The sequence below is a fragment of the Entelurus aequoreus genome, linkage group LG17 (assembly GCF_033978785.1).
Source record: "Entelurus aequoreus isolate RoL-2023_Sb linkage group LG17, RoL_Eaeq_v1.1, whole genome shotgun sequence".
In the NCBI taxonomy this organism is placed as follows: domain Eukaryota; kingdom Metazoa; phylum Chordata; class Actinopteri; order Syngnathiformes; family Syngnathidae; genus Entelurus; species Entelurus aequoreus.
The window spans coordinates 12,165,307-12,188,694 of NC_084747.1; the positions used below are offsets into that span (position 1 = coordinate 12,165,307).

Below are 23,388 nucleotides of genomic sequence, written 5' to 3' on the forward strand. Positions count from 1 at the left end.
AGTCGGGGTCCACGTTAATCAATTCATGGTAAAATTCAATCGCCCAACGTGGGGCTCGAACCCACGACCCTGAGATTAAGAGTCTCATGCTCTACCGACTGAGCTAGCCGGGCCTGTCTTGTAGCGCATGCGCAACCTCATCGAGCGGTGGCAAAGAGAAAAGACAAAAGACAAAAGACAAAAATCAGCAACTTCTATTTCCTCTTTAACGATAGTTTTGTTTATTTGTTTTTCAAAATAAAGACATGACGTAACTGTCAAGTAGGAAACGGAAGTAGCTTTTTGATTGAAAGAGACCTTTATTAGTAGATTACACAGTACAGTACATATTCCGTACAATTGACCAGTAAATGGTAACACCCGAATAAGTTTTTCAACTTGTTTAAGTCGGGGTCCACGTTAATCAATTCATGGTAAAATTCAAGCGCCCAACGTGGGGCTCGAACCCACGACCCTGAGATTAAGAGTCTCATGCTCTACCGACTGAGCTAGCCGGGCCTGACTTCTGGCGCATGCGCAACATCATCGAGCGGTGGAAAGAGAAAAGACAAAAAACAAAAGACAAAAATCAGCAACTTATATTTCCTCTTTAACGATAGTTTTGTTTATTTGTTTTTCAAAATAAAGACATGGCGTAACTGTCAAGTAGGAAACGGAAGTAGCTTTTTGAATAAAAGAGACCTTTATTAGTAGATTACACAGTACAGTACATATTCCGTACGATTGACCACTAAATGGTAACACCCAATACATTTTTCAACTTGTTTAAGTCGGGGTCCACGTTAATCAATTCATGGTAAGATTTAATCGCGGAACCCACGACCCTGAGATTAAGAGTCTCATGCTCTACCGAATGAGCTAGCCGGGCCTGACCTGTGGCGCATGCGCAACCTAATCGAGCGGTGGCAAAGAGAAACGACAAAGACAAACGACAAAAATCAGCAACTTCTATTTCCTCTCTTACAAAAGTTTTTTTTGTTATTTCAAAATAAAGACACGATGTCACTTTGTTGAGTAGGAAACGGAAGTGGCTGACTTTTGGCGCATGCGCAACCTCATCGAGCGGTGGCAAAAGAGAAACGACAAAAGACAAAAATCAGGAACTTATACTTCCTCTTTAACGATAGTTTTGTTTATTTGTTTTTCAAAATAAAGACATGGTGTAACTGTCAAGTAGGAAACGGAAGTAGCTTTTTGAACAAAAGAGACCTTTATTAGTAGATTACACAGTACAGAACATATTCCGTACGATTGACCACTAAATGGTAACACCCAATACATTTTTCAACTTGTTTAAGTCGGGGTCCAAGTTAATCAATTCATGGTAAAATTCAATCGCCCAACGTGGGGCTCGAACCCACGACCCTGAGATTAAGAGTCTCATGCTCTACCGACTGAGCTAGCCGGGCCTGACTTGTGGCGCATGCGCAACATCATCGAGCTGTGGCAAAGAGAAAAGACAAAAGACAAAAGACAAAAATCAGCAACTTATATTTCCTCTTTAACGATAGTTTTGTTTATTTGTTTTTCAAAATAAAGACATGACGTAACTGTCAAGTAGGAAACGGAAGTAGCTTTTTGAATAAAAGAGACCTTTATTTGTAGATTACACAGTACAGTACATATTCCGTACAATTGACCAGTAAATTGTAACAGCCTAATAAGTTTTTCAACTTGTTTAAGTCGGGGTCCACGTTAATCAATTCATGGTAAAATTCAATCGCCCAACGTGGGGCTCGAACCCACGACCCTGAGATTAAGAGTCTCATGCTCTACCGACTGAGCTAGCCGGGCCTGACTTGTGGCGCATGCGCAACCTCATCGAGCGGTGGCAAAGAGAAAAGACAAAAGACAAAAGACAAAAATCAGCAACTTCTATTTCCTCTCTTACAAAAGTTTTTTTTTGTTATTTCAAAATAAAGACACAATGTCACTTTGTTGAGTAGGAAACGGAAGTGGCTGACTTTTGGCGCATGCGCAACCTCATCGAGCGGTGGCAAAGAGAAACGACAAAAGACAAAAATCAGCAACTTATATTTCCTCTTTAACGATAGTTTTGTTTATTTGTTTTTCAAAATAAAGACATGACGTAACTGTCAAGTAGGAAACGGAAGTAGCTTTTTGAATAAAAGAGACCTTTATTAGTAGATTACACAGTACAGTACATATTCCGTACGATTGACCACTAAATGGTAACACCCAATACATTTTTCAACTTGTTTAAGTCAGGGTCCACGTTAATCAATTCATGGTAAAATCCAATCGCCCAACGTGGGGCTCGAACCCACGACCCTGAGATTAAGAGTCTCATGCTCTACCGACTGAGCTAGCCGGGCCTGACTTGTGGCGCATGCGCAACCTGATCGAGCTGTGGCAAAGAGAAAAGAGAAAAGACAAACGACAAAAATCAGCAACTTCTATTTCCTCTCTTACAAAAGTTTTTTTTGTTATTTCAAAATAAAGACACGATGTCACTTTGTTGAGTAGGAAACGGAAGTGGCTGACTTTTGGCGCATGCGCAACCTCATCGAGCGGTGGCAAAAGAGAAACGACAAAAGACAAAAATCAGCAACTTCTATTTCCTCTTTAACGATAGTTTTGTTTATTTGTTTTTCAAAATAAAGACATGACGTAACTGTCAAGTAGGAAACGGAAGTAGCTTTTTGAACAAAAGAGACCTTTATTAGTAGATTACACAGTACAGAGCATATTCCGTACGATTGACCACTAAATGGTAACACCAAATACATTTTTCAACTTGTTTAAGTCGGGGTCCACGTTAATCAATTCATGGTAAAATTCAATCGCCCAACGTGGGGCTCGAACCCACGACCCTGAGATTAAGAGTCTCATGCTCTACCGACTGAGCTAGCCGAGCCTGACTTGTGGCGCATGCGCAACATCATCGTGCGGTGGCAAAGAGAAAAGACAAAGTCATACGACAAAAATCAGCAACTTCTATTTCCTCTCTTACAAAAGTTTTTTTTGTTATTTCAAAATAAAGACACGATGTCACTTTGTTGAGTAGGAAACGGAAGTGGCTGACTTCTGGCGCATGCGCAACCTGATCGAGCGGTGGCAAAGAGAAACGACAAAAGACAAAAATCAGCAACTTATATTTCCTCTTTAACGATAGTTTTGTTTATTTGTTTTTCAAAATAAAGACATGACGTAACTGTCAAGTAGGAAACGGAAGTAGCTTTTTGAATAAAAGAGACCTGTATTAGTAGATTACACAGTACAGTACATATTCCGTACGATTGACCACTAAATGGTGAAGTGAAGTGAAGTGAATTACATTTATATAGCGCTTTTTCTCAAGTGACTCAAAGCGCTTTACATAGTGAAACCCAATATCTAAGTTACGTTCAAACCAGTGGTAACAGCCAATACATTTTTCAACTTGTTTAAGTCGGGGTCCACGTTAATCAATTCATGGTAAAATTCAATCGCCCAACGTGGGGCTCGAACCCACGACCCTGAGATTAAGAGTCTCATGCTCTACCGACTGAGCTAGCCGGGCCTGACTTGTGGCGCATGCGCAACATCATCGTGCGGTGGCAAAGAGAAAAGACAAAGACAAACGACAAAAATCAGCAACTTCTATTTCCTCTCTTACAAAAGTTTTTTTTGTTATTTCAAAATAAAGACACGATGTCACTTTGTTGAGTAGGAAACGGAAGTGGCTGACTTTTGGCGCATGCGCAACCTGATCGAGCGGTGGCAAAAGAGAAACGACAAAAGACAAAAATCAGCAACTTATATTTCCTCTTTAACGATAGTTTTGTTTATTTGTTTTTCAAAATGAAGACATGACGTAACTGTCAAGTAGGAAACGGAAGTAGCTTTTTGATTGAAAGAGACCTTTATTAGTAGATTACACAGAACAGTACATATTCCGTACAATTGACCAGTAAATGGTAACACCCGAATAAGTTTTTCAACTTGTTTAAGTCGGGGTCCACGTTAATCAATTCATGGTAAAATTCAATCGCCCAACGTGGGGCTCGAACCCACGACCCTGAGATTAAGAGTCTCATGCTCTACCGACTGAGCTAGCCGGGCCTGACTTCTGGCCAATGCGCAACCTCATCGAGCGGTGGCAAAGAGAAACGACAAAGGCAAAAATCAGCAACTTATATTTCCTCTTTAACGATAGTTTTGTGTATTTGTTTTTCAAAATAAAGACATGACGTAACTGTCAAGTAGGAAACGGAAGTAGCTTTTTGATTGAAAGAGACCTTTATTAGTAGATTACACAGTACAGAAGATATTCCGTACGATTGACCACTAAATGGTAACACCAAATACATTTTTCAACTTGTTTAAGTCGGGGTCCACGTTAATCAATTCATGGTAAAATTCAATCGCCCAACGTGGGGCTCGAACCCACGACCCTGAGATTAAGAGTCTCATGCTCTACCGACTGAGCTAGCCGGGCCTGACTTGTGGCGCATGCGCAACCTAATCGAGCGGTGGCAAAGAGAAAAGACAAAAGACAAAAGACAAAAATCAGCAACTTATATTTCCTCTTTAACGATAGTTTTGTTTATTTGTTTTTCAAAATAAAGACATGACGTAACTGTCAAGTAGGAAACGGAAGTAGCTTTTTGAATAAAAGAGACCTTTATTAGTAGATTACACAGTATAGTACATATTCCGTACAATTGACCACTAAATGGTAACACCCGAATAAGTTTTTCAACTTGTTTAAGTCGGGGTCCACGTTAATCATTTCATGGTAAAATTCAATCGCCCAACGTGGGGCTCGAACCCACGACCCTGAGATTAAGAGTCTCATGCTCTACCGACTGAGCTAGCCGGGCCTGACTCCTGGCGCATGCGCGACCTCATCGAGCGGTGGCAAAAGAGAAACGACAAAACACAAAAATCAGCAACTTATATTTCCTCTTTAACGATAGTTTTGTTTATTTGTTTTTCAAAATAAAGACATGGCGTAACTGTCAAGTAGGAAACGGAAGTAGCTTTTTGAACAAAAGAGACCTTTATTAGTAGATTACACAGTACAGAGCATATTCCGTACGATTGACCACTAAATGGTAACACCAAATACATTTTTCAACTTGTTTAAGTCGGGGTCCACGTTAATCAATTCATGGTAAAATTCAATCGCCCAACGTGGGGCTCGAACCCACGACCCTGAGATTAAGAGTCTCATGCTCTACCGACTGAGCTAGCCGGGCCTGACTTATGGCGCATGCGCAACCTCATCGAGCGGTGGCAAAGAGAAAAGACAAAGACAAAAGACAAAAATCAGCAACTTCTATTTCCTCTCTTAGAAAAGATTTTTTTGTTATTTCAAAATAAAGACACGATGTCACTTTGTTGAGTAGGAAACGGAAGTGGCTGACTTTTGGCGCATGTGCAACCTGATCGAGCGGTGGCAAAGAGAAACGACAAAAGACAAAAATCAGCAACTTATATTTCCTCTTTAACGATAGTTTTGTTTATTTGTTTTTCAAAATAAAGACATGGCGTAACTGTCAAGTAGGAAACGGAAGTAGCTTTTTGAACAAAAGAGACCTTTATTAGTAGATTACACAGTACAGAGCATATTCCGTACGATTGACCACTAAATGGTAACACCAAATACATTTTTCAACTTGTTTAAGTCGGGGTCCAAGTTAATCAATTCATGGTAAAATTCAATCGCCCAACGTGGGGCTCGAACCCACGACCCTGAGATTAAGAGTCTCATGCTCTACCGACTGAGCTAGCCGGGCCTAACCTGTGGCGCATGCGCAACCTCATCGCACTGTGGCAAAGAGAAAAGACAAAAGACAAAAATCAGCAACTTCTATTTCCTCTTTTACGAAAGTTATTTTTTGTTATTTCAAAAATAAAGACATGATGTCACTTTGTTGAGTAGGAAACGGAAGTGGCTGCCTTTTGGCGCATGCGCATCATGATCGAGCGGTGGCAAAAGGGAAAAGACCGAAGATGGCGGACCGCGTGGCTGTGGCTTCCCGGAGATTAGAAAAGTTTCAAACCTAAGATATAAAGGCGACGGTTCGTCTTTTCTAAAGCCCACTAAATGGAAGTTTAGTTAGGAGCGATGGAGTGAAGATTGAAGACGTGATAGAAGATGGACGACTACTGCTATGCTAAGATGGCGACGTCCGGTAAAAGAGAACATGAAAGAGAATCACCTCCCAGCAAATCACCAACGGATAATAAGACACAATCTGCAGATGAAGGTGAGTGAGTTGAAGTTTCCAACAACGTAGTTTGGAGGCTATGGCAAGCCTTGAAAAGAGCGTTGGTGAGATATTAGCCGACTTAGTTGAAGAATGTAAAGAAAGAGCCGCCATGATTGTTAGCTTGAAGAAGGCAGTGGAGTTCACATCAGAGGAGATGAAAGAATGCAAAAGTCAAATGAAGAAAGTGGAAGAGCAAAACAAGCGCTTGTGTAAAGAAAATGTTTTAAAGAGATCACGGATGAAGCGCTGTTATTGTGACCAGCTCCCCCTTCTTTGCTACGACCGTGCTTGCAGCCATTTTCACACAGAGGCAGGCGCGATGACGTCATTGATGGTATGACGCTCGAGCACAAATGTCGACCGTCATACCGCGCAGCCCTACTTACTTGTGGTCTACATCAGGGGTGTCCAAACTTTTTCCACTGAGGGCCGAACACTGAAACATCAAAGCCAGCGGGGGCCATTTTGATATTTTTCATTTTAAAAACCTATCCAATATATGTATACCAAATATACATTTAGGCCTCCACTCAGGCTTGATCCCGGGGACCCCAAAGGGTTTTGGTCAAAAAAATATTTCAAATGTGTCATTATTCAGTATTATTATTTTTATTATTATTCAGGTTTTAAATCTCTAGATCAACATTAGATCTATCTGTCAATATTACGTTTTGAAATATATAAGTTGTATGCTCTTTTTGTCAAAGAAAACCCGTTTTTTTTAATGGAAAAAACAAAATATGCAATATTTTCACTCAATAAAATTTTTAAGTGGAATATTTGAGATTATACAATAATTGGAGCCTTAAAAAGGTCAATAACTCATAACACCATTGATTTTAATTCATTATTATTTTTTGAGCAATGACACTTAAAAACAAATCACACTAAAATTATTGGGGATCCAAAAGGGTCCTACTCATTTAAGTGTTAAATTATAATTATTTTTTTTACTTTTAACACAATAATCTCGAGACCAACTTCAGATCTATTCGTCAATTATAAGTTTTACTGTTGTTTCTGTTTTTTGTTTGTTTGTTTTAGGCCCTTCTTTAAAAAAAAAACAGCTCAGTTTTTTATATGGCAAACACAAAATGTGCAACATTTTCCCCAAAAATATCCCAAAGTGGAATATTTAATGTGACGTATTTGGAGCCTCGAATAGGTCAATAATTCATAATAACATTGATTTTGATTCTTTTTTTTTTTTTTTTTTAAAGAAACAGCCTGCATGGCAGCTTTGTGTTATTAGAGTAAACATTGCAACATTGTATTGTTACATTTCACCTGTTTGCTCTATTATACCACTTATTATGTTTTTAATTTTTTTTCCAATCGTATTTTTAAAATGTGCTATGGGGCCGTTAAAAAATGACCTGCGGGCCACAAATGGCCCCCGTGCCGCACTTTGGACACCCCTGGTCTACTTCATAGGCGCAGATATACATTTCTGCCAGTGGGTACTCGGACGGGCGGTAAATCTGACCCTACTCTTCTGAGGCTATGTCTACACTAGGGATGGGTTGATGAGGTGTCATGAAGCGTTTCAACACATTGCAAAACTGTATTGATACTGTGTCGATACTGTGTCACTAAATACTGACATCTACTGGACATTAAAAATCCCTACAGGCAACCTATGGACCGACTCAACTGACACTGATTTTAGGACCTACTATATACAATAATATAAACCGAGTCATTGTATTTTATTTAGGATTATTTAATATCTTCATTTAAATAGAAATATGATTTTATCTTTTTTAGATACAGTCAATAAATAATGTGAACATGTATCATAACATGGAAATCTAAGAGAACGTGTTGTGAATGAGGATGCTTGTGGACTGGGATTTTTTTTAATTTTTTTTTTACACATTTTTATTTAAAAAAAACAGTTTTTGCAACGTATTACATTTTAGACGATTTCTCTTAGTTATTATTTCTCCGGCTGTTGAAAAGACCCGCTCACAGGGCACAGAGGAGGCGTCAGTGCGACACAGTTTGCGTATCGGTCACGTGACCGAAACAGCTCATGATCGGTCACGTGACTTTCTAAAATCATTCAATCAATCAAACAATGTTTATTTATATAGCCCTAAATCACAAGTGTCTCAAAGGGCTGCACAAGCCACAACGACATCCTTGGTACAGAGCCCACATAAGGGCAAGGAAAAACTCACCCCAGTGGGACGTCGATGTGAATGACTATGAGAAACCTTGGAGAGGACCGCATATGTGGGTAACCCCCCGCCCCCCCTCTAGGGGAGACCGAAAGCAATAGATGTCGAGTGGGTCTGACATAATATTGTGAGAGTCCAGTCCATAGTGGATCCAACATAATAGTGAGAGCCCAGTCCATAGTGGATCCAACATAATAGTGAGAGTCCAGTCCATAGTGCACATATGTCAGAGTCAAGGCCCGCGGGCCATATCCGGCCCGCGAGAAGGTTTTTTACGGCCCTTGGGATGATCTTGATTTATTATTAGAACCGGCCCGCAGACCGCAGATCTTTTACACGCACCAAGCGGATGCCGGTCCAAGGTTCCGAAAGGGGGCGAGCGGCCCGCCGGGACGCGCCTGCCGGCCGAAGGGCTGCAGCCCGGCCATCAGTCGCGGAGCCCGCCGTGCCACGCGCGCCAAGGGGGCGGGCCGAAACCCGGCCCCGAGGCCCTGAGACTTCTGCTTTGTTTCCCCAAACCGCGCGTCACCGCCGGGCCCGCACCACCGTCGGGCTGCAGCCCGAGCGTCGGTGGCGGAACCCGTCATGTGCCGCGCGCGCCAAGCGGAGCGGGGGGGTCAAGCGGGCCGAAACCCGCAGGCCACCCCCTCACCACGAGGCCCTGAGACTTCTGCGTTTGACCCCTACGCGCGGCCCGTCGGGACGCGCCCGCCGTCAAGCCACGAGGGCCAGCCGTCGGGTCGCGGAGCCCGCCGTGCCACGCGCGCCAAGGGGCGGGCCGAAACCAGCGGGGGGTTTCGGGCACCCAACTCGCCTCCCTCCCACGGAGGGAGGAGGGGGGTTTAATGTGAACATTACTGTGCAATCACATATTTAGAGTTTTTACTCAATTCAAGTTTAAAAGTTAAAGTTTAATATTTGTTTTCACTGCATGTTACTTCTCCTTAAACAAAGTGTTGTTTTTGATTTATAGATTTTTGCACTTTATTTTATTGTATTTCAATTTAATTATATTTTAAAAATATTTAAGTTGAGTGGATGATAGAAAATTGCTATTATTGTTTTTTTCTTTGAAGTAAATTTAGCCCACTTTTGCTAAAATAGAAAATATAGGCTACTGATGGTGCCTTGAATACCGGTTTCTTTCATTTAATGTTCATGTTATGGGGATTTTTATATAAAGGAAATTTGTCTTTTGTGTCTGTTGAAAATTAAAGATTACTGACAGAGCCATAAGAAAATATTGCTTTATTTATCTGATCATATTGGAATATATTTGTTAGGTTTTCAGTAGGTTCAATTAGGTTCACTAGACTATATGCGTCATTTAAAAATTTTTCAATGAACATTCGAACAGTCCGGCCCTCGGCTTGTAGCTAAATTTTTTATTTGGCCCTCCGTCCATTTGACTTTGACACCCCTGCCATAGTGGATCCAACATACTAGTGAGAGCCCAGTCCATAGTGGGGCCAACAGGAGACCATCCCGAGCGGAGACGGGTCAGCAGCGCAGAGATGTCCCCAACCGACACACAGGCGAGCGGTCCACCCCGGGTCCCGACTCTGGACAGCCAGCACTTCATCCATGGCCACCGGACCATTGTAACTCCCCCTCCACAAGGGAGGGGGGGCAGAAGAGAAAAGAAAAAAAAAGCAGATCGACTGGTCTAAAAAAGGGTGTCTATTTAAAGGCTAGAGTATACAAATGAGTTTTAAGATGGGACTTAAATGCTTCTACTGAGGTAGCATCTCTAACTGTTACCGGGAGGGCATTTCATAGTACTGGTAAAAGCGGTACTCGCACCGACACAGGGTTTTGCTCTATGAGCTCCACGCATGCGCTGATGCATCGGTGTTGCCGGACCCATCACTAGTCTACACTAAGCCGGATAACCCCTTAAACTAATAATTATTTAGCCCAAGCCCCGTTTCAGCCACACTAAACTATCGTTTAAGGTCCCCCTCCTTGGACAATTTTCTACACGGGTAACTGCGCCGTGTATTTCTTGAATCTCAGACTCTTAGCTTTGTATGGACTCATTGATCGTTTACAAACTGAGTTCGGAGAAGAAGTGACGTCAGAAAGAACGCGCCACAGCCAGCTTCATGATAAAGCGGTTTTGTAACTCGGAGCTAACCACTGGAAATATGGAGGCGAGTCATCCAGACAGGTCCGTGTTTCTCCTTCTTCTACATGTACAGACGCTTGTGGAATACCTTAAGAGAAAGCGATTGCAGCTATTTGGGATACAACACTTCTCAAAGGGCGAGAGAACTTTAGAATGTCCAGGTCAGCTGTGATTCTACTTAGCGAAAAACTTTGTCCATTTGTCGAAGGAGCGTCAACGAGAATGCGGGCTCCCGTGGATGTGATTAAAAAAAGTAGCATGCGCTTTGTATTACCTGGCCGCCGAGGGAAGACTACAGAAAACAGCGAATGTGTTTGGACTTGCAAAGCAGACTATCAGTTATTGTCCGCCATGTATGTCGCGGACTCAACGTCTAGGTCACGTATTTATTAAAGATTTGATTAATTTATGGTGGCTCAGGTGTGATTCATTACAATAGGGCCCCACAGCTCACTGGATACAATTTAATTGAAATACCACAACACTGGATATTGTTCAGATAAGTTAAATCTAAGAACTTGCTCACAAAGCAACACTGGAGGTACACTATGGCGTGCACATTTTCCGCACATGCATACTAGGTCGCGTTGCGCCGGCTGACGAAGGGGTGCAGGGGGTCTTAAACGAGTATTGTGTGTGTGTGTGTGTGTGGACAAGGACAAGGTTAGGTGGGATTTACCCTGGATAACCTTAGCCGGCTTAGTGTAGAAGGGGCCTGTGCATGCGCGGTTTTTGCTTGGTGGTGAGAAAGAATTTGCCATCAATCCCACGTGGGTACTCGTGGATCGGCGCCTATGGTCTACATCAGGGGCTTTTAGCCTTTTTGACTCCCATTGAGAGGCTCGGGGGCCCGTTTAAATATTACCTCTCAATTAGTACATTTACCCTTGATTTGAATCATATGCAGTTATTATATCAAACCCACTTACAGTTTACCAGAACATACCTTGTCTACCGAATGGGAAAGCAAAGGGATAAGCCTCATAAACAAAATTGCCCGCCTACAGAGCTACTGTCATCACGTCCTACATGGGAGACCTGGACTTATAGACCAAAGGCACGCTAAAAAGCTTAACCGCTCTCATTTAAACTGCCTTCGCACGTTGCTCAGAGTGAAATGGCAGGACAAATTTTCCAATACAGTGATCCTTAAACAGACCCTGCATGCCCAATGTCTTCGCCCTGCTTCCTCAGTCTGAACTTTGTTGGCCAGGACACGTCGCAAGAATGTCTGATTAGTGCCTTCCCAAGCGTGTTCTGTATGGAGATCTGCAGACTGGTGCACACTTCCAAGGTGGCCAATAAAAGTGGTTTAAGGACATCCTTAGAGCCTCCCTGAAAGACGTTGGCATTGATCACTACTCCTGGAAGACTCTCACAGGATGGTCAAGCGTGGCAAGAGGCCATCAGGGAAGGAGCAGCAGCGTACGAGGCACAGCGCATCAAAACTGCCAAGTTCAAGCGCGCATCACGCAAGTCTTGTGTCATCAGCAATCCTCCACCACAAGCTGCCACTGGACTCTACTGTCCAAGAGTCTCCAGGGAACGGATTGGCCTCATCAGCCCTCGCCATACCCATCCCACCTAACACATGGATGTCATATGAAGATGGTCTTCATTCAGTCTAGTAACATAAATTGTGTGTTTCTGACTACTGTTACCTCATGTAACAAAGTAAATAGTGAATATTTGATGTGATTGACCTTTGTTCCACTCGTTTACTTCCTCCTCTATATCACATTTAATCCTCAAAGAACGAGATTGCTGATTCCAGTGAACAGATGGAGTTGCCGCTTTGACGTCCGGCCAAATACTGAATAATCCTCTGTAGATAAGTTTCAAAGAGTCCATCCACTTCAAAATTAACTTTGTAACAAATGATAAACATTAAACTGCCTACTAGTGTAAACACTACAGTTGGGTAAAAAACAATGCAAGCGTGTTCTAATCAGCGTTCTACAGCACAGAGATGCACCACAAAAGTTCCTGCAAATCGAAAGTTTATTTCGTTTTATTGTAGAAATACACAAGACATAAGAATTAAACAAGTTGTCCTGCATACTCTAATGGCGGCTGAAGTTTTGAAGACAACGTTTTAGGAACGCCTCGACTGTGTTCAACGAATCAGCGTTCGACAGCACAGCCCGCTTTCTAAAGTTCCACCTCGCTACTTCACTCACTGACCGTTATGCCTCCATTGGCATTCAGGGCAGCAACGAATGTCCTTCACTTCTGTCGGTCCTGGGCCAGTTTCTGAATAGTATCCCATTTGTGATTTAGGTCCTTCAACTCTCTCTCTACTGTTCTGCGCCAGGTTGTCTAGTGTCGTCCCTTCTTCTCTCCTCCCTTCAGGTGTTCAGTAAAGAGCTGATATTCAGATCATCCTTTTTGAGAATAGGCCCAATCCATTTATTTCGTTTTTATCAGGACAAAGGTTCCCCTGTCCTCTTGTTTTCAAGTGAGTAGGTCTTCATGATGTTGATTTTGCAAAGCAAGAAAATCGGAAGAATCTTTCTGAGGCTCTTTGTATGGAAGACTGACAGTTTATTGAGGTCTTTTTCCGTCATTCTCCAGCTCCATACAGCAAGAGGGAGAGGACAGCACTCTTGTATAGTCTCAGCTTTGTTTTAGTGCTCTACTGCGGCAATATCCATACATTGCTCAACAGCCTTGAGGTGAACCTGTGGAGATGGTTTCAGAATCAGAATACTTTTATTGTCATTGCATGGAAACAACGAAATTGAAGAGCAATCCAGCTCAGTGCTTTTAAAACAACCTACATAAAATACTCTTAAGACAACAAACACTAATAAAACATTTTAAAAACATAATAAAACATTTGAAAACATTGCACAGGCAGATCTCTATCGAAGTTAAGCAAGTTAATAACGTGGTGTGTGTTCAGGTAAGTGCAGAGTCAGAGAGACAGCCATTTACAGAGACTCTCTGCTCTCTGCCAGTTAAAAAGTGTTAAATCCATAATACAAGCTGGTGAGACCGTTCAAATTTAGACACAAAACATTGTAGCTGCATTGTATTAAATACTGAAGAAAAATGAGCAAATAGCAGCCTGGCATGGGCTTGTAGAGGTGGTTGAGTATAAAGAGCTTCCCTCTATAGAAGACATGACCAGGCCTTTAACAATTTTTCTCAAAGATGTTCATGATAATCATGTTAATGCAACTGGTCTGAAATCAATAAGTTGTTTACATTTAGATGTGTTGGGGATGGGAGTCACAGAAGAAGATTTCACCATGCCAGGAATCTGGTTCCAGTTCAGTGACATTTGAAATACCGTATATTACCAAATAAACGCCCTTGGGAAAATAAACGGCCATGTCCTAATAGCCGCCCGGGGTCTGACCCCATTTTATGAATTAACCGCCTCTTCCTAATAACCGCCTATGTCCAAATAGCCGCCCATGGGCTGTTATTTGCATAATTTAGATTAAAATGCTACTGGGGTTGTGTTTGCTGCAGTATTATTGTTTTGATGGTTTTATAGAGTACTTGGTACCATACTTTTATTTTTCCTGTATGCTGCTTTATTTAAAACTTGGAGTACTGTAGCCTTTATTTTATTTAAGTGACAGTATTATTGTTCTGTTTTGATCGTGGGTTTTATACTTGAGTAATTGGTACCATAATTTTATTTTCCCCGGTAGGCTGCTTTATTTAAAAAGTTAATTTATTTTTAGTATTGGTATTTTATTTGACAATTGTTGCACTACTGCCATGTTGAGGCCTTGTTGATCTCTTGTCTTTTGATAGCCTACCTCATGTTGATCTCTTGTCTTTTGATAGCCTACCTCATGTTGATCTCTTGTTTTTTTGTTTGTATATTTACAATAGCTTTTACATTTAAAGTTTTTTGTACGCAAAAAAAAATACTGGACAGTAACCATTGTAACCAAATAATGGCCTGGTGCAGGCTGGTGCAAAAATAAATAAAAGCCTTGTGCAAATAACCGCCTGCTTCTTTTAAACGCCTGTCTCCAAAATCGATTTTGTGAAATAAACGCCCAGGCTACTATTTGGTAATATACGGTAAGTGCTACAAAGTTGGTCAGCACAATATTGGAGAGTGCGCCCACAAATAAGGTCTGGACCAGGGGTCTTCCTTATTTTGACTCATTTCAAAAGCTTACTGGCATGCTCCTGCTTAATGATAATGTTTGGATCGGGGGTATGAGACTCAACAAACATGTGTCTCCAAAATCACGCTTACACCTTGCGTAAACTTGTAATTTGTCCATTTTATTCCGGATGTATTGAACATTAGAGAGAAGGATAGTCTGTAGCAGAGGAAGCCAAAGTCAGTTGTCCAGCCCACATTTCCCCAGTCTGCGTTGGACACCTGCTTTCTTGCCTCTCTTTCTCCGGCACTTTCTGTGCGATATTTGTTCTGTCGTTGCCAGGTTATTTTGCTCAGTAGCGAGTGGGGAATGGGCGGAATTACGTTGCCTGCTGTCCATTGTCGCAGTTCCACACAAGTTCTAAGTGATTAAAAAAACGGGTTAAAATGGACAAACAATTCACACAAAAAACACCAAAACATGACGCCTGGCTGCTCCCAGGTTGCACAAAAGTGAGCGTCCCTGGATGATGACGTATCACACTTGAGAGACAATAATCATCATCATTTATCTGTTCTTGCCTTTTTCTTTACTGACTTGTTAGCTTCTTGGTAATGACAGGTTTCTTTATCTCTTTTCACTTCTGCTGATAGCCATTCCTTATTTTCATTTACTTTGCGACGCAGGCATGCTTCACTTGTCTGAATTACTGTGGTCTTGGTCCTGTCCCACATATCCTGCATTTCTTGAGATTCATCAAGATCTGCCAAAGCTTGAAACCTTTTCTTCAGTTGCAGTACAAACTATTTTCTAACCTTAGGGTCTTTTAGTTTTGCAACATCAAACTGGTCTCCTTCTGTTTCTTGATACCTGCTTTCCATAGCTTCACTCTAACTCAGGGGTCACCAACCTTTTTGAAACCAAGAGCTACTTCTTGGGTACTGATTAATGCGAAGGGCTACCAGTTTGATACACACTTAAATGGGGACGGCGTGGCGAAGTTGGGAGAGGGGCCGTGCCAGCAATCTGAGGGTTACTGGTTCAATCCCCACCTTCTACCATCCTAGTCACGTCCGTTGTGTCCTTGGGCAAGACACTTCACCCTTGCTCCTGATGGGTCCTGGATAGCGCCTTGCATGGCAACTCCCACCATCAGTGTGTGAATGTGTGTGTGAATGGGTGAAAGTGGAAATACTGTCAAAGCGCTTTGGGTTCCTTAAAAAGGGGTAGAAAAGCGCTATACAAGTACAAACATTATCATTAAATAAATTGCCAGAAATAACCAATTTGCTCAATTTACCTTTAACTCTGTTATTATTAATAATTAATGATATTTACTCTTAATTGAACGGTTTAAAAGAGGAGAAAACACGAAAAAATGACAATTAAATTTTGAAACATAGTTTATCTTCAATTTCGACTTTAAAATTCAAAAGTCAACCGAAAAAAAGAAGAGAAAAACAAGCTAATTTGAATCTTTTTGAAAAAATTAAAAAAATTAATTTATGGAACATCATAAGTAAATTTTCCTGATTAAGATTAATTTTAGAATTTTGATGACATGTTTTAAATAGGTTAAAATCAAATCTACACTTTGTTAGAATAGATAACAAATTGGACCAAGCTATATTTCTAACAAAGACAAATCATTATTTCTTCTAGATTTTCCAGAACAAAAATTTTAAAAGAAATTCAAAAGACTTTGAAATAAGATTTAAATTTGATTCTACAGATTTTGTAGATTTGCCAGAATAATTTTTTGGAATTTTAATCATAATAAGTTTGAAGAAATATTTCACAAATCTTCTTCGTCGAAAAAACAGAAGCTAAAATGAAGAATTAAATTAAAATTTATTTATTATTCTTTACAATAAAAAAAATAAATTTACTTGAACATTGATTTAAATTGTCAGGAAAGAAGAGGAAGGAATTAAAAGGTAAAAAGGTATATGTGTTTAAAAATCCTAAAATCATTTTTAGGGTTGTATTTTTTCTCTAAAATTGTCTTTCTGAAAGTTATAAGAAGCAAAGTAAAACAATTAATGAATGTATTTAAACAAGTGAAGACCAAGTCTTTAAAATATTTTCTTGGATTTTCAAATTCAATTTGAGTTTTGTCTCTCTTAGAATTAAAAATGTCAGGCAAAGTGAGACCAGCTTGCTAGTAAATAAATACAATTTAAAAAAATAGAGGCAGCTCACTGGTAAGTGCTGCTATTTGAGCTATTTTTAGAACAGGCCAGCGGGCGACTCATCTGGTCCTTACGGGCTACCTGGTGCCCGCGGGCACCGCGTTGGTGACCCCTGCTCTAACTGATGCAACGACCAGATAGTGGTTGCTGCTGACATCAGTTCCCCTCTTCGACTTGATGTCAAGGAGTGACCGTCTCGAGGTACCATTTGTCATGATGTGGTCAGTCTGGTTTTTGTCTTTGTTATTGGGCAAAATCCATGTTAGTTTATGGACACTTTTAAGTGGGAAAATATTTTAACAGTGGAACCGGTAAAACCTACAAAACGCAGAGTACCAGTGGCGATGATGAAACCACTGCCTGGTGGCCTGAGGGATTATTTCACCTGTTGAACACAGCACAGATTGGATCTGGTGTCTGTCCAGAAGCTAAGCGGCAGACCAATAACCTGCATAGACCCCAGACCACTTAACAGACCACTGTCTGAGCTGAAGTGTGTTTGTGTTGTTTGTGTCCTGCAGACGTCCAGCAGCTGATTGGTCATCCAGAAAAACGTCCCAGTCAGTTGGGTCAGAGCTCAATTTTGAATCAGGAGACTCTACAGCCACCCCACGTTAAGAAAGAAGAGGAGAAACTCTGGATCACTCAGGCGGGAGAGTGTCTTCTAGGACCACAGGAGGCTGATCTCACCAAATTTGCACGGACTGTTGTCTCTGTGAAGACTGAAGATGATGAAGAGAAACCACAAGTAGACAACCGTGTAGCTTCACTATTAGATAGTGAGGCTGAAGACGGGGTTAAAAAACCTTTCAGCAGCGATACAGACTGTGAAGGTGATATGAGGACTCACACTGACAACAAACACTCTGAATGCTCTAAAAAGAAGAGAGGTAAAACAATTTTTTGGACTGCTCAGTTTGTGCTAAAGGCTTTACTAAAAAGAGCCATTTGCCCAAAAAACATAATTACACACACACGAGAACATGTGTAGTGAGTTCAAGAAGAAACATCTCATGGATCATTTCTGAGCTTAAGTTTGTGTTGTTTGTGTCCCGTAGACGTCCAGCAGCTGATTGGTCATCGGGAAGAACTTTCTCCTCAGTCGCACGGGGGGAGCTCCACTCTGAAGCAAGAGACTCCACAGTCACTCCACATTAAAAAGGAAGAGGAGGAACTCTGGATCACTCAGGAGGGAGAGTCTCTTTTCGAACCGGACAAGGCTGATCTCACTAAGTTGCCATTGACTGTTGTCTCTGTGAAGACTGAAGATGATGAAGAGAAACCACAACTACACAACCTCTTAACTCCACTATCAGATAGTGAGGCTGAAGACGAAGTTGAAGTAACTTTGAGCAGCGATACAGACTGTGAAGGTGATTTGAGGACTGACACTGACAACAAACACTCTGAAAGCTCCAAAAAAAGAGGTAAAACGTGTTTGAGATGCTCGATTTGTGCTAAAAGTTTCACTAAAAAGTACAATTTGACTCAACACATGAGAAAACACACAGGAGAAAAACCATTTAACTGTTCAGTATGTGGTAAAAGCTTTATGATAAAGGGCCATTTGACGCAACACGTGAGAATACACACAGGAGAAAAACCATTTAATTGTTCAGTTTGTGGTAAAATCTTTTCTCAAAAGAGCAATTTGACTCAACACCTAAGAACACACACAGCAGATAAACCATTTAAGTGTTTAGTTTGTGGTAAACGCTTTACTCAAAAGATCAGTTTCATTCGACACATGAGAATGCATGCAGGAGGGAAATCATTTAACTGCTCAGTTTGTGGTAAAAGCTTTTCCATAGAGGCCCATTTAAATGAACACATGAAAAGACACACAGGAGAAAAACCTTTTAACTGTTCAGTTTGTGGTAAAAGCTTTTCTAAAAAGTGCCATGTGACTCAACACATACTGACACACACAGGACAAAAACCATTCAATTGTTCAGTTTGTGGTAAAATATTTTCTCAAAAGAGCAATTTGACTCAACACATAAGAACACACACAGCAGATAAACCGTTTATGTGTTCAGTTTGCGGTAAAAGCTTTACTCAAAATAGCAGTTTCACTCGACACATGAGAACACACACAGGAGAGAAGCCATTTAATTGTTCAGTTTGTGGTAAAAGCTACACCCAAAAGAACAGCTTCACTCGACATATGAGAACACACACAGGAGAGAGGCCATTTAGTTGTTCAGTTTGTAGTAAAAGCTTTTCTCGTAACAGCTATGTGACCCAACATATGAGAACACACACTGGCGAAAAACCATTTAAATGTTCAGTGTGTGGCCAAAGATTCCAAAGTAACGCACGCGCAGTAAAACATAAAAGAACACACACGGGAGAATAACCAATCGGCTGTTTAATTTGTGGTATGTTGCTCTTATGTGGCGACATCCACCCTACCCAGGACCTCCTCTAAATAAATTCACCCTCTTTCATAAATATCGGAGACTTTTGTACAAATTGGGATTATTTGGAGCTTAGTCGTATCTCCTCATGACCCCATGTCTTCTGTGTATATAACTTTCCTGAATATTTAAAATAGATGATGCTTGGTTACCCCTTCAGACGTGACACACTTGGGACGTCATATATTAAGACTTGTGTAGATTTCCTACTAATAAAAAGGTATACGTTTAACAGACAACGTCGTACGCACACACAAAAAGGTAGCCGCTGCAATGATACACTAAACTTTACAAGAGGTGGGTGACTCTGATTACCCCCAAGATATATACTTTGTGTAATTTATTTTAAAAATGTGTGTAATTAGAGTAGCCTATTCTCAGACAGATTAGATTATCATGCAAAAATATTGTAATATTTGGTTTAAAATATTTTAAATTTAAACATTGCAGTACATCAAAAAAAGATATGAAAGACTTTGTCTCTTGTTTTATTGTGTGAATGCTTTGGAGCATATGGTTTTCTACACCAAAATGAATCTATTTATTATTGAACTTCAACTTTTTCTTCTCCAGATTTTGGCGTGCTCTACCTTCCACATTTTTCACCCAATTCAAACTGTTCCAACTTCAAACTGTTCAGCCTATTCGGGAATTGCGGGCTTTTCCTTAACAATTTCCAAAAATTCCCAGATTTCCTAGAATTCCAGGTTTTCCGGGGCATTTTTCCCATTCAAAAAATGAATTGGCCATTTTTCAAACTTTCACCATTTCCACATTTTTCAAACCATTCCACCTTCAACACATTACACCATTCTGGAAATTCAAACTACCATTTTTCCAAGTTCAAAAAAAATTCCAGGATTTCCCAAAATTCATGGTTTTCCAAAGCCCTATTTTCACCCTTTTTTCTGGCAACTACTCCTCCCACATTTTTCAACCGTTCTACCGTCAAAACATTCCTCTTAATTAGGACAAAAAATAAAGTTTTCCCAAATTCCCAGTTTTCCCAAAATTCCAGGAATTCCGTAATTCCATTTCTCAATTTAACATTTTACTACTTCAACATTTCTCGGCCGATTTGAACATTTTCAACACCAACTGTTTCAACTCATTCAGACCATTCAAGTTATTTACCATTGTCAAAAAAATTCCCGCTTCTTACGAAATTCCCAAATTGTTTGGAAATTCCCATTGAAATCAATGGGACATTTTTCAAAGTTCCCCAATTCCCACATTTTTCATCTGATTCAAACTGTTCCAACTTCAAAATATTCAGCCTGTTTGGGAATTGTGTGCTCTACTTCAACAATTCTAAAAAAAAATTCCAGGATTTCAGTTCAACTTCAGCATTGGATCATTCACACGCAATTCCTTCAGGAATTGCCTCATCTAGTTACTCAATATTATATTACATCATCTCCCTGTATTTTCTGTTCATGGGAATCAATGTAGTATGAGAGCACAGATATTCATCAGAAATAGATCAATAGAAGCCCTGAAGGCTTTGAGGGAAAAGACTTAAAGATTCAAAAATGGGATGAAGTGTACAAAGATGACTTCACATGACTCCTTTATGAGTATTTTGTTTGGTCTGTACAAGATCTGTAAAAATATAAAACATGGAGGCAATGGCAAGCAAAAGTCAATTAACGCACAAAGGATGATGAATAGGATAAACATTTTAAAGAATGTTTTTATAGTCAAAGACAAAATATATAGAAGAGGCATAAAGAGATATAAACAAATTAATGTGGATTATGAGAATACATGAAAATGAATATTATGGTCAATTGTTAAAAAAAAATAAAGATAATACAAAAAAATCATGGGGCATAATTAACAAATGAAAAGAACAACGTAAAATTCCAAACTATTGCAATAAATATGACTAATATGTTTACGACAAAAATGATACAGTAAATGATTTAAATATTTTTTTGTGTACATCGGTCCTATTTTGACTAAACAAATGTCAAAAGTTAAAGTTGATAATAGGATAGTAAAAACAATAATATTAAAACAAATTGGGCGGCGGTGCCCAAATAGGACTTGAAACGACTACGTAAACAAGAACCTGTCATTCATGAAGAGCATCATAAATGTAGGCATTTACATACATTTGTCATTTGTCATTCATGAAAGGAGTGTTCCTAGATCATACAAAAACTGCTCAAAATATATGATATCAATCATATTTCTATGGTTTCCAAACTGTTTAGGTGTATTCTATTTGCGGATGACACAACCTTGTTTTACTCAGGACATTGAAACGGAATTTATCAAAATTCAAAGATGGTTTGATATTAATATGCGATCTTTGAATGCTAAGTTTATGATTTGTAGTAAAAGAAGTGTGGATGCCTCATATGATGGAGTTGAGATTCAAATACGTTTTATGGGTGTCATTATTGATGACAACTTGTCATGGAAATCACATATAAATGATACAAAGGTTAAAATATCTAAACCCATTTTTATTTCACACAAGGTGAAGGAGTTGCTGAATCAAAAAGCATTCTGTATTTCGTATAATTCACTGATAGTTTCATGTGTGACAGCCTATGTTGAAGTGTGGGGTTGTGCCTGAAAAACATGCAAAACCAATCTTCCCTTTACAGAAGAGAGCTGTAGGACTCATTAGTGGAAATGGAACCAGGGGACCCACAAACCCAATTTTCAAACAGAAGATGCATTACAATCAAATGTGTTAGTTTATGGAACAAAACAACGTTAATCTCTTTCTGTATTTAAAAAAAAAAACATACTCTTTTGAGTAAACTGATGTTATAGATTTTTTGTTGTATGCTATGAAATAGAAATATGGCCTTAATAGAGAGAGAGTTCAATAACTCATGTACAGTATGTGTGTGATTCAGGGGAAGATATTCGGTGAGCATACTTATTTCTGCTCCTTATCATTTATGGTTTCTTTTATTGTTCAATTGATTGTTTTTATTTGATATTGAGTGAATACCGTAATTTCCGGACTATAAGCCGCTACTTTTTCCCCTCGTTCTGGTCCCTGCGGCTTATACAAGGGTGCGGCTTATTTACGGCCTGTTCTTCTCCAACACCACAATCGTTTTTAATCATATTTATTTTTTATATTGTCTCTGTATTGGTTTTCTATTCATTTATTCTTTGTTTTTATTCAGTCATTGGTGTAGCATAATATTGTTTTTAATATTGTTTTTAATATAGTTTTTAATATTGTTTTTAATATTGTTTTTAACATGGCTGTGCAGCACTTTGGAAACATTCTTGTTGTGTAAATGTGCTATATAAATAAAGTGGATTGGATTGGATTGAACACCGACGAAGAGGATTTCGGTGGTTTTAGTACGCAGGAGGAAGACGATGACACAATGATTAAAGACTGACTTTTCATATACCGGTAGGCTGGTTATTTTGATAACGTACAGGTGAGCACTTTGTATTACTTTGCACCGTTGTATTATTTGTACTCTGCACGAATGCTGTTCGCCATGTCAAAGATGTGAAAGTTTGATTGAATGATTGAAAGATTTATTGTTAATAAATGGGACGCTTTGCGTTCCCAAACAGTCATCTCTGTCCCGACAATCCCCTCCGTGGTAGCAGGAACCCCTATATACTACGGTAATTACACATCAAAACCCTGCGGCTTATAGTCGGGTGCGGCTTATATATGGAGCAATCTGTATGTTCCCCTAAATTTAGCTGGTGCGGCTTATAGTCAGGTGCGGCTTATAGTCCGGAAATTACGGTAAATAAAAATGGCAATGGAAATGTTGAGCATATACATAAGAATCCCACTCAAAGTTTGAAATAATTGTTCTTGTGGATCCGAATGCCCATCAATAAGACTGGCTGGGAAGTAAAAAGACTGACACTCATGAATTTGCTATACTCGACAGCCTCCACCAGCTACACTGAACAAAAACATAAACGCAACACTTTTGTTTTTGCTCCTATTTTTCAAAAGTTGAACACAAGGTTCTAAAGCTTTCCACCTGTTCATTTATACATCTAACCGGCCTCACAACCGCAGACCACGTGTAACCACACCAGCCGAGGACCTCCACATTCAGCAGGTGCACCTCCATTATTGTCTGGGACCAGCCACCCGGACAGCTGCTGCAACAAGTGGTTTGCATTACCAAATAATTCCTGCACAAACTGAGAAACC

At 40.0% G+C, this 23,388-nt stretch overlaps 1 protein-coding gene and 11 non-coding genes across 13 annotated transcripts; 1 reads left to right on the top strand and 11 right to left on the bottom strand.

The window, feature by feature from the left end:
* Positions 1-40: 40 nt before the first annotated feature.
* trnak-cuu (transfer RNA lysine (anticodon CUU)) lies at positions 41-113 on the bottom strand. Its single transcript has one exon. It is a non-coding gene; the product is annotated as a tRNA-Lys (tRNA).
* Positions 114-425: 312 nt separating this feature from the next.
* Positions 426-498, bottom strand: trnak-cuu (transfer RNA lysine (anticodon CUU)). Its single transcript has one exon. It is a non-coding gene; the product is annotated as a tRNA-Lys (tRNA).
* Positions 499-1,336: 838 nt separating this feature from the next.
* trnak-cuu (transfer RNA lysine (anticodon CUU)) lies at positions 1,337-1,409 on the bottom strand. Its single transcript has one exon. It is a non-coding gene; the product is annotated as a tRNA-Lys (tRNA).
* A 312-nt stretch (positions 1,410-1,721) lies between these two features.
* On the bottom strand, positions 1,722-1,794 carry trnak-cuu (transfer RNA lysine (anticodon CUU)). Its single transcript has one exon. It is a non-coding gene; the product is annotated as a tRNA-Lys (tRNA).
* Positions 1,795-2,263: 469 nt separating this feature from the next.
* Positions 2,264-2,336, bottom strand: trnak-cuu (transfer RNA lysine (anticodon CUU)). Its single transcript has one exon. It is a non-coding gene; the product is annotated as a tRNA-Lys (tRNA).
* Positions 2,337-3,450: 1,114 nt separating this feature from the next.
* Positions 3,451-3,523, bottom strand: trnak-cuu (transfer RNA lysine (anticodon CUU)). The gene has a single exon. It is a non-coding gene; the product is annotated as a tRNA-Lys (tRNA).
* A 469-nt stretch (positions 3,524-3,992) lies between these two features.
* On the bottom strand, positions 3,993-4,065 carry trnak-cuu (transfer RNA lysine (anticodon CUU)). The gene has a single exon. It is a non-coding gene; the product is annotated as a tRNA-Lys (tRNA).
* Positions 4,066-4,368: 303 nt separating this feature from the next.
* On the bottom strand, positions 4,369-4,441 carry trnak-cuu (transfer RNA lysine (anticodon CUU)). Its single transcript has one exon. It is a non-coding gene; the product is annotated as a tRNA-Lys (tRNA).
* A 312-nt stretch (positions 4,442-4,753) lies between these two features.
* trnak-cuu (transfer RNA lysine (anticodon CUU)) lies at positions 4,754-4,826 on the bottom strand. The gene has a single exon. It is a non-coding gene; the product is annotated as a tRNA-Lys (tRNA).
* A 305-nt stretch (positions 4,827-5,131) lies between these two features.
* On the bottom strand, positions 5,132-5,204 carry trnak-cuu (transfer RNA lysine (anticodon CUU)). The gene has a single exon. It is a non-coding gene; the product is annotated as a tRNA-Lys (tRNA).
* A 467-nt stretch (positions 5,205-5,671) lies between these two features.
* On the bottom strand, positions 5,672-5,744 carry trnak-cuu (transfer RNA lysine (anticodon CUU)). Its single transcript has one exon. It is a non-coding gene; the product is annotated as a tRNA-Lys (tRNA).
* Positions 5,745-5,901: 157 nt separating this feature from the next.
* LOC133632379 (zinc finger protein OZF-like) lies at positions 5,902-22,784 on the top strand. 2 transcript variants are annotated; one of them, XM_062024769.1, is made up of 3 exons: positions 5,902-6,218; positions 17,322-17,690; positions 17,859-22,784. In XM_062024769.1, exons 1-3 carry the CDS (start codon positions 6,107-6,109, stop codon positions 19,157-19,159), a joined length of 1,782 nt encoding a protein of 593 aa, XP_061880753.1. In that variant the 5' UTR covers positions 5,902-6,106; the 3' UTR covers positions 19,160-22,784. The 2 variants fall into 2 exon arrangements, with proteins under 2 accessions (XP_061880753.1, XP_061880754.1); XM_062024770.1 differs by having other exon boundaries at positions 17,322-17,633.
* Positions 22,785-23,388: the final 604 nt, after the last annotated feature.

Excerpts from the sequence above, each read along its gene's own strand:
- LOC133632379 (XM_062024769.1), top strand. The coding sequence starts at position 6,107 with ATGGACGACTACTGCTATGCTAAGATGGCGACGTCCGGTAAAAGAGAA. Across the intron at positions 6,219-17,321 it reads GACACAATCTGCAGATGAAG|ACGTCCAGCAGCTGATTGGT; the intron begins GTGAGTGAGTTG and ends TGTGTCCTGCAG. Across the intron at positions 17,691-17,858 it reads ATGCTCTAAAAAGAAGAGAG|ACGTCCAGCAGCTGATTGGT; the intron begins GTAAAACAATTT and ends TGTGTCCCGTAG.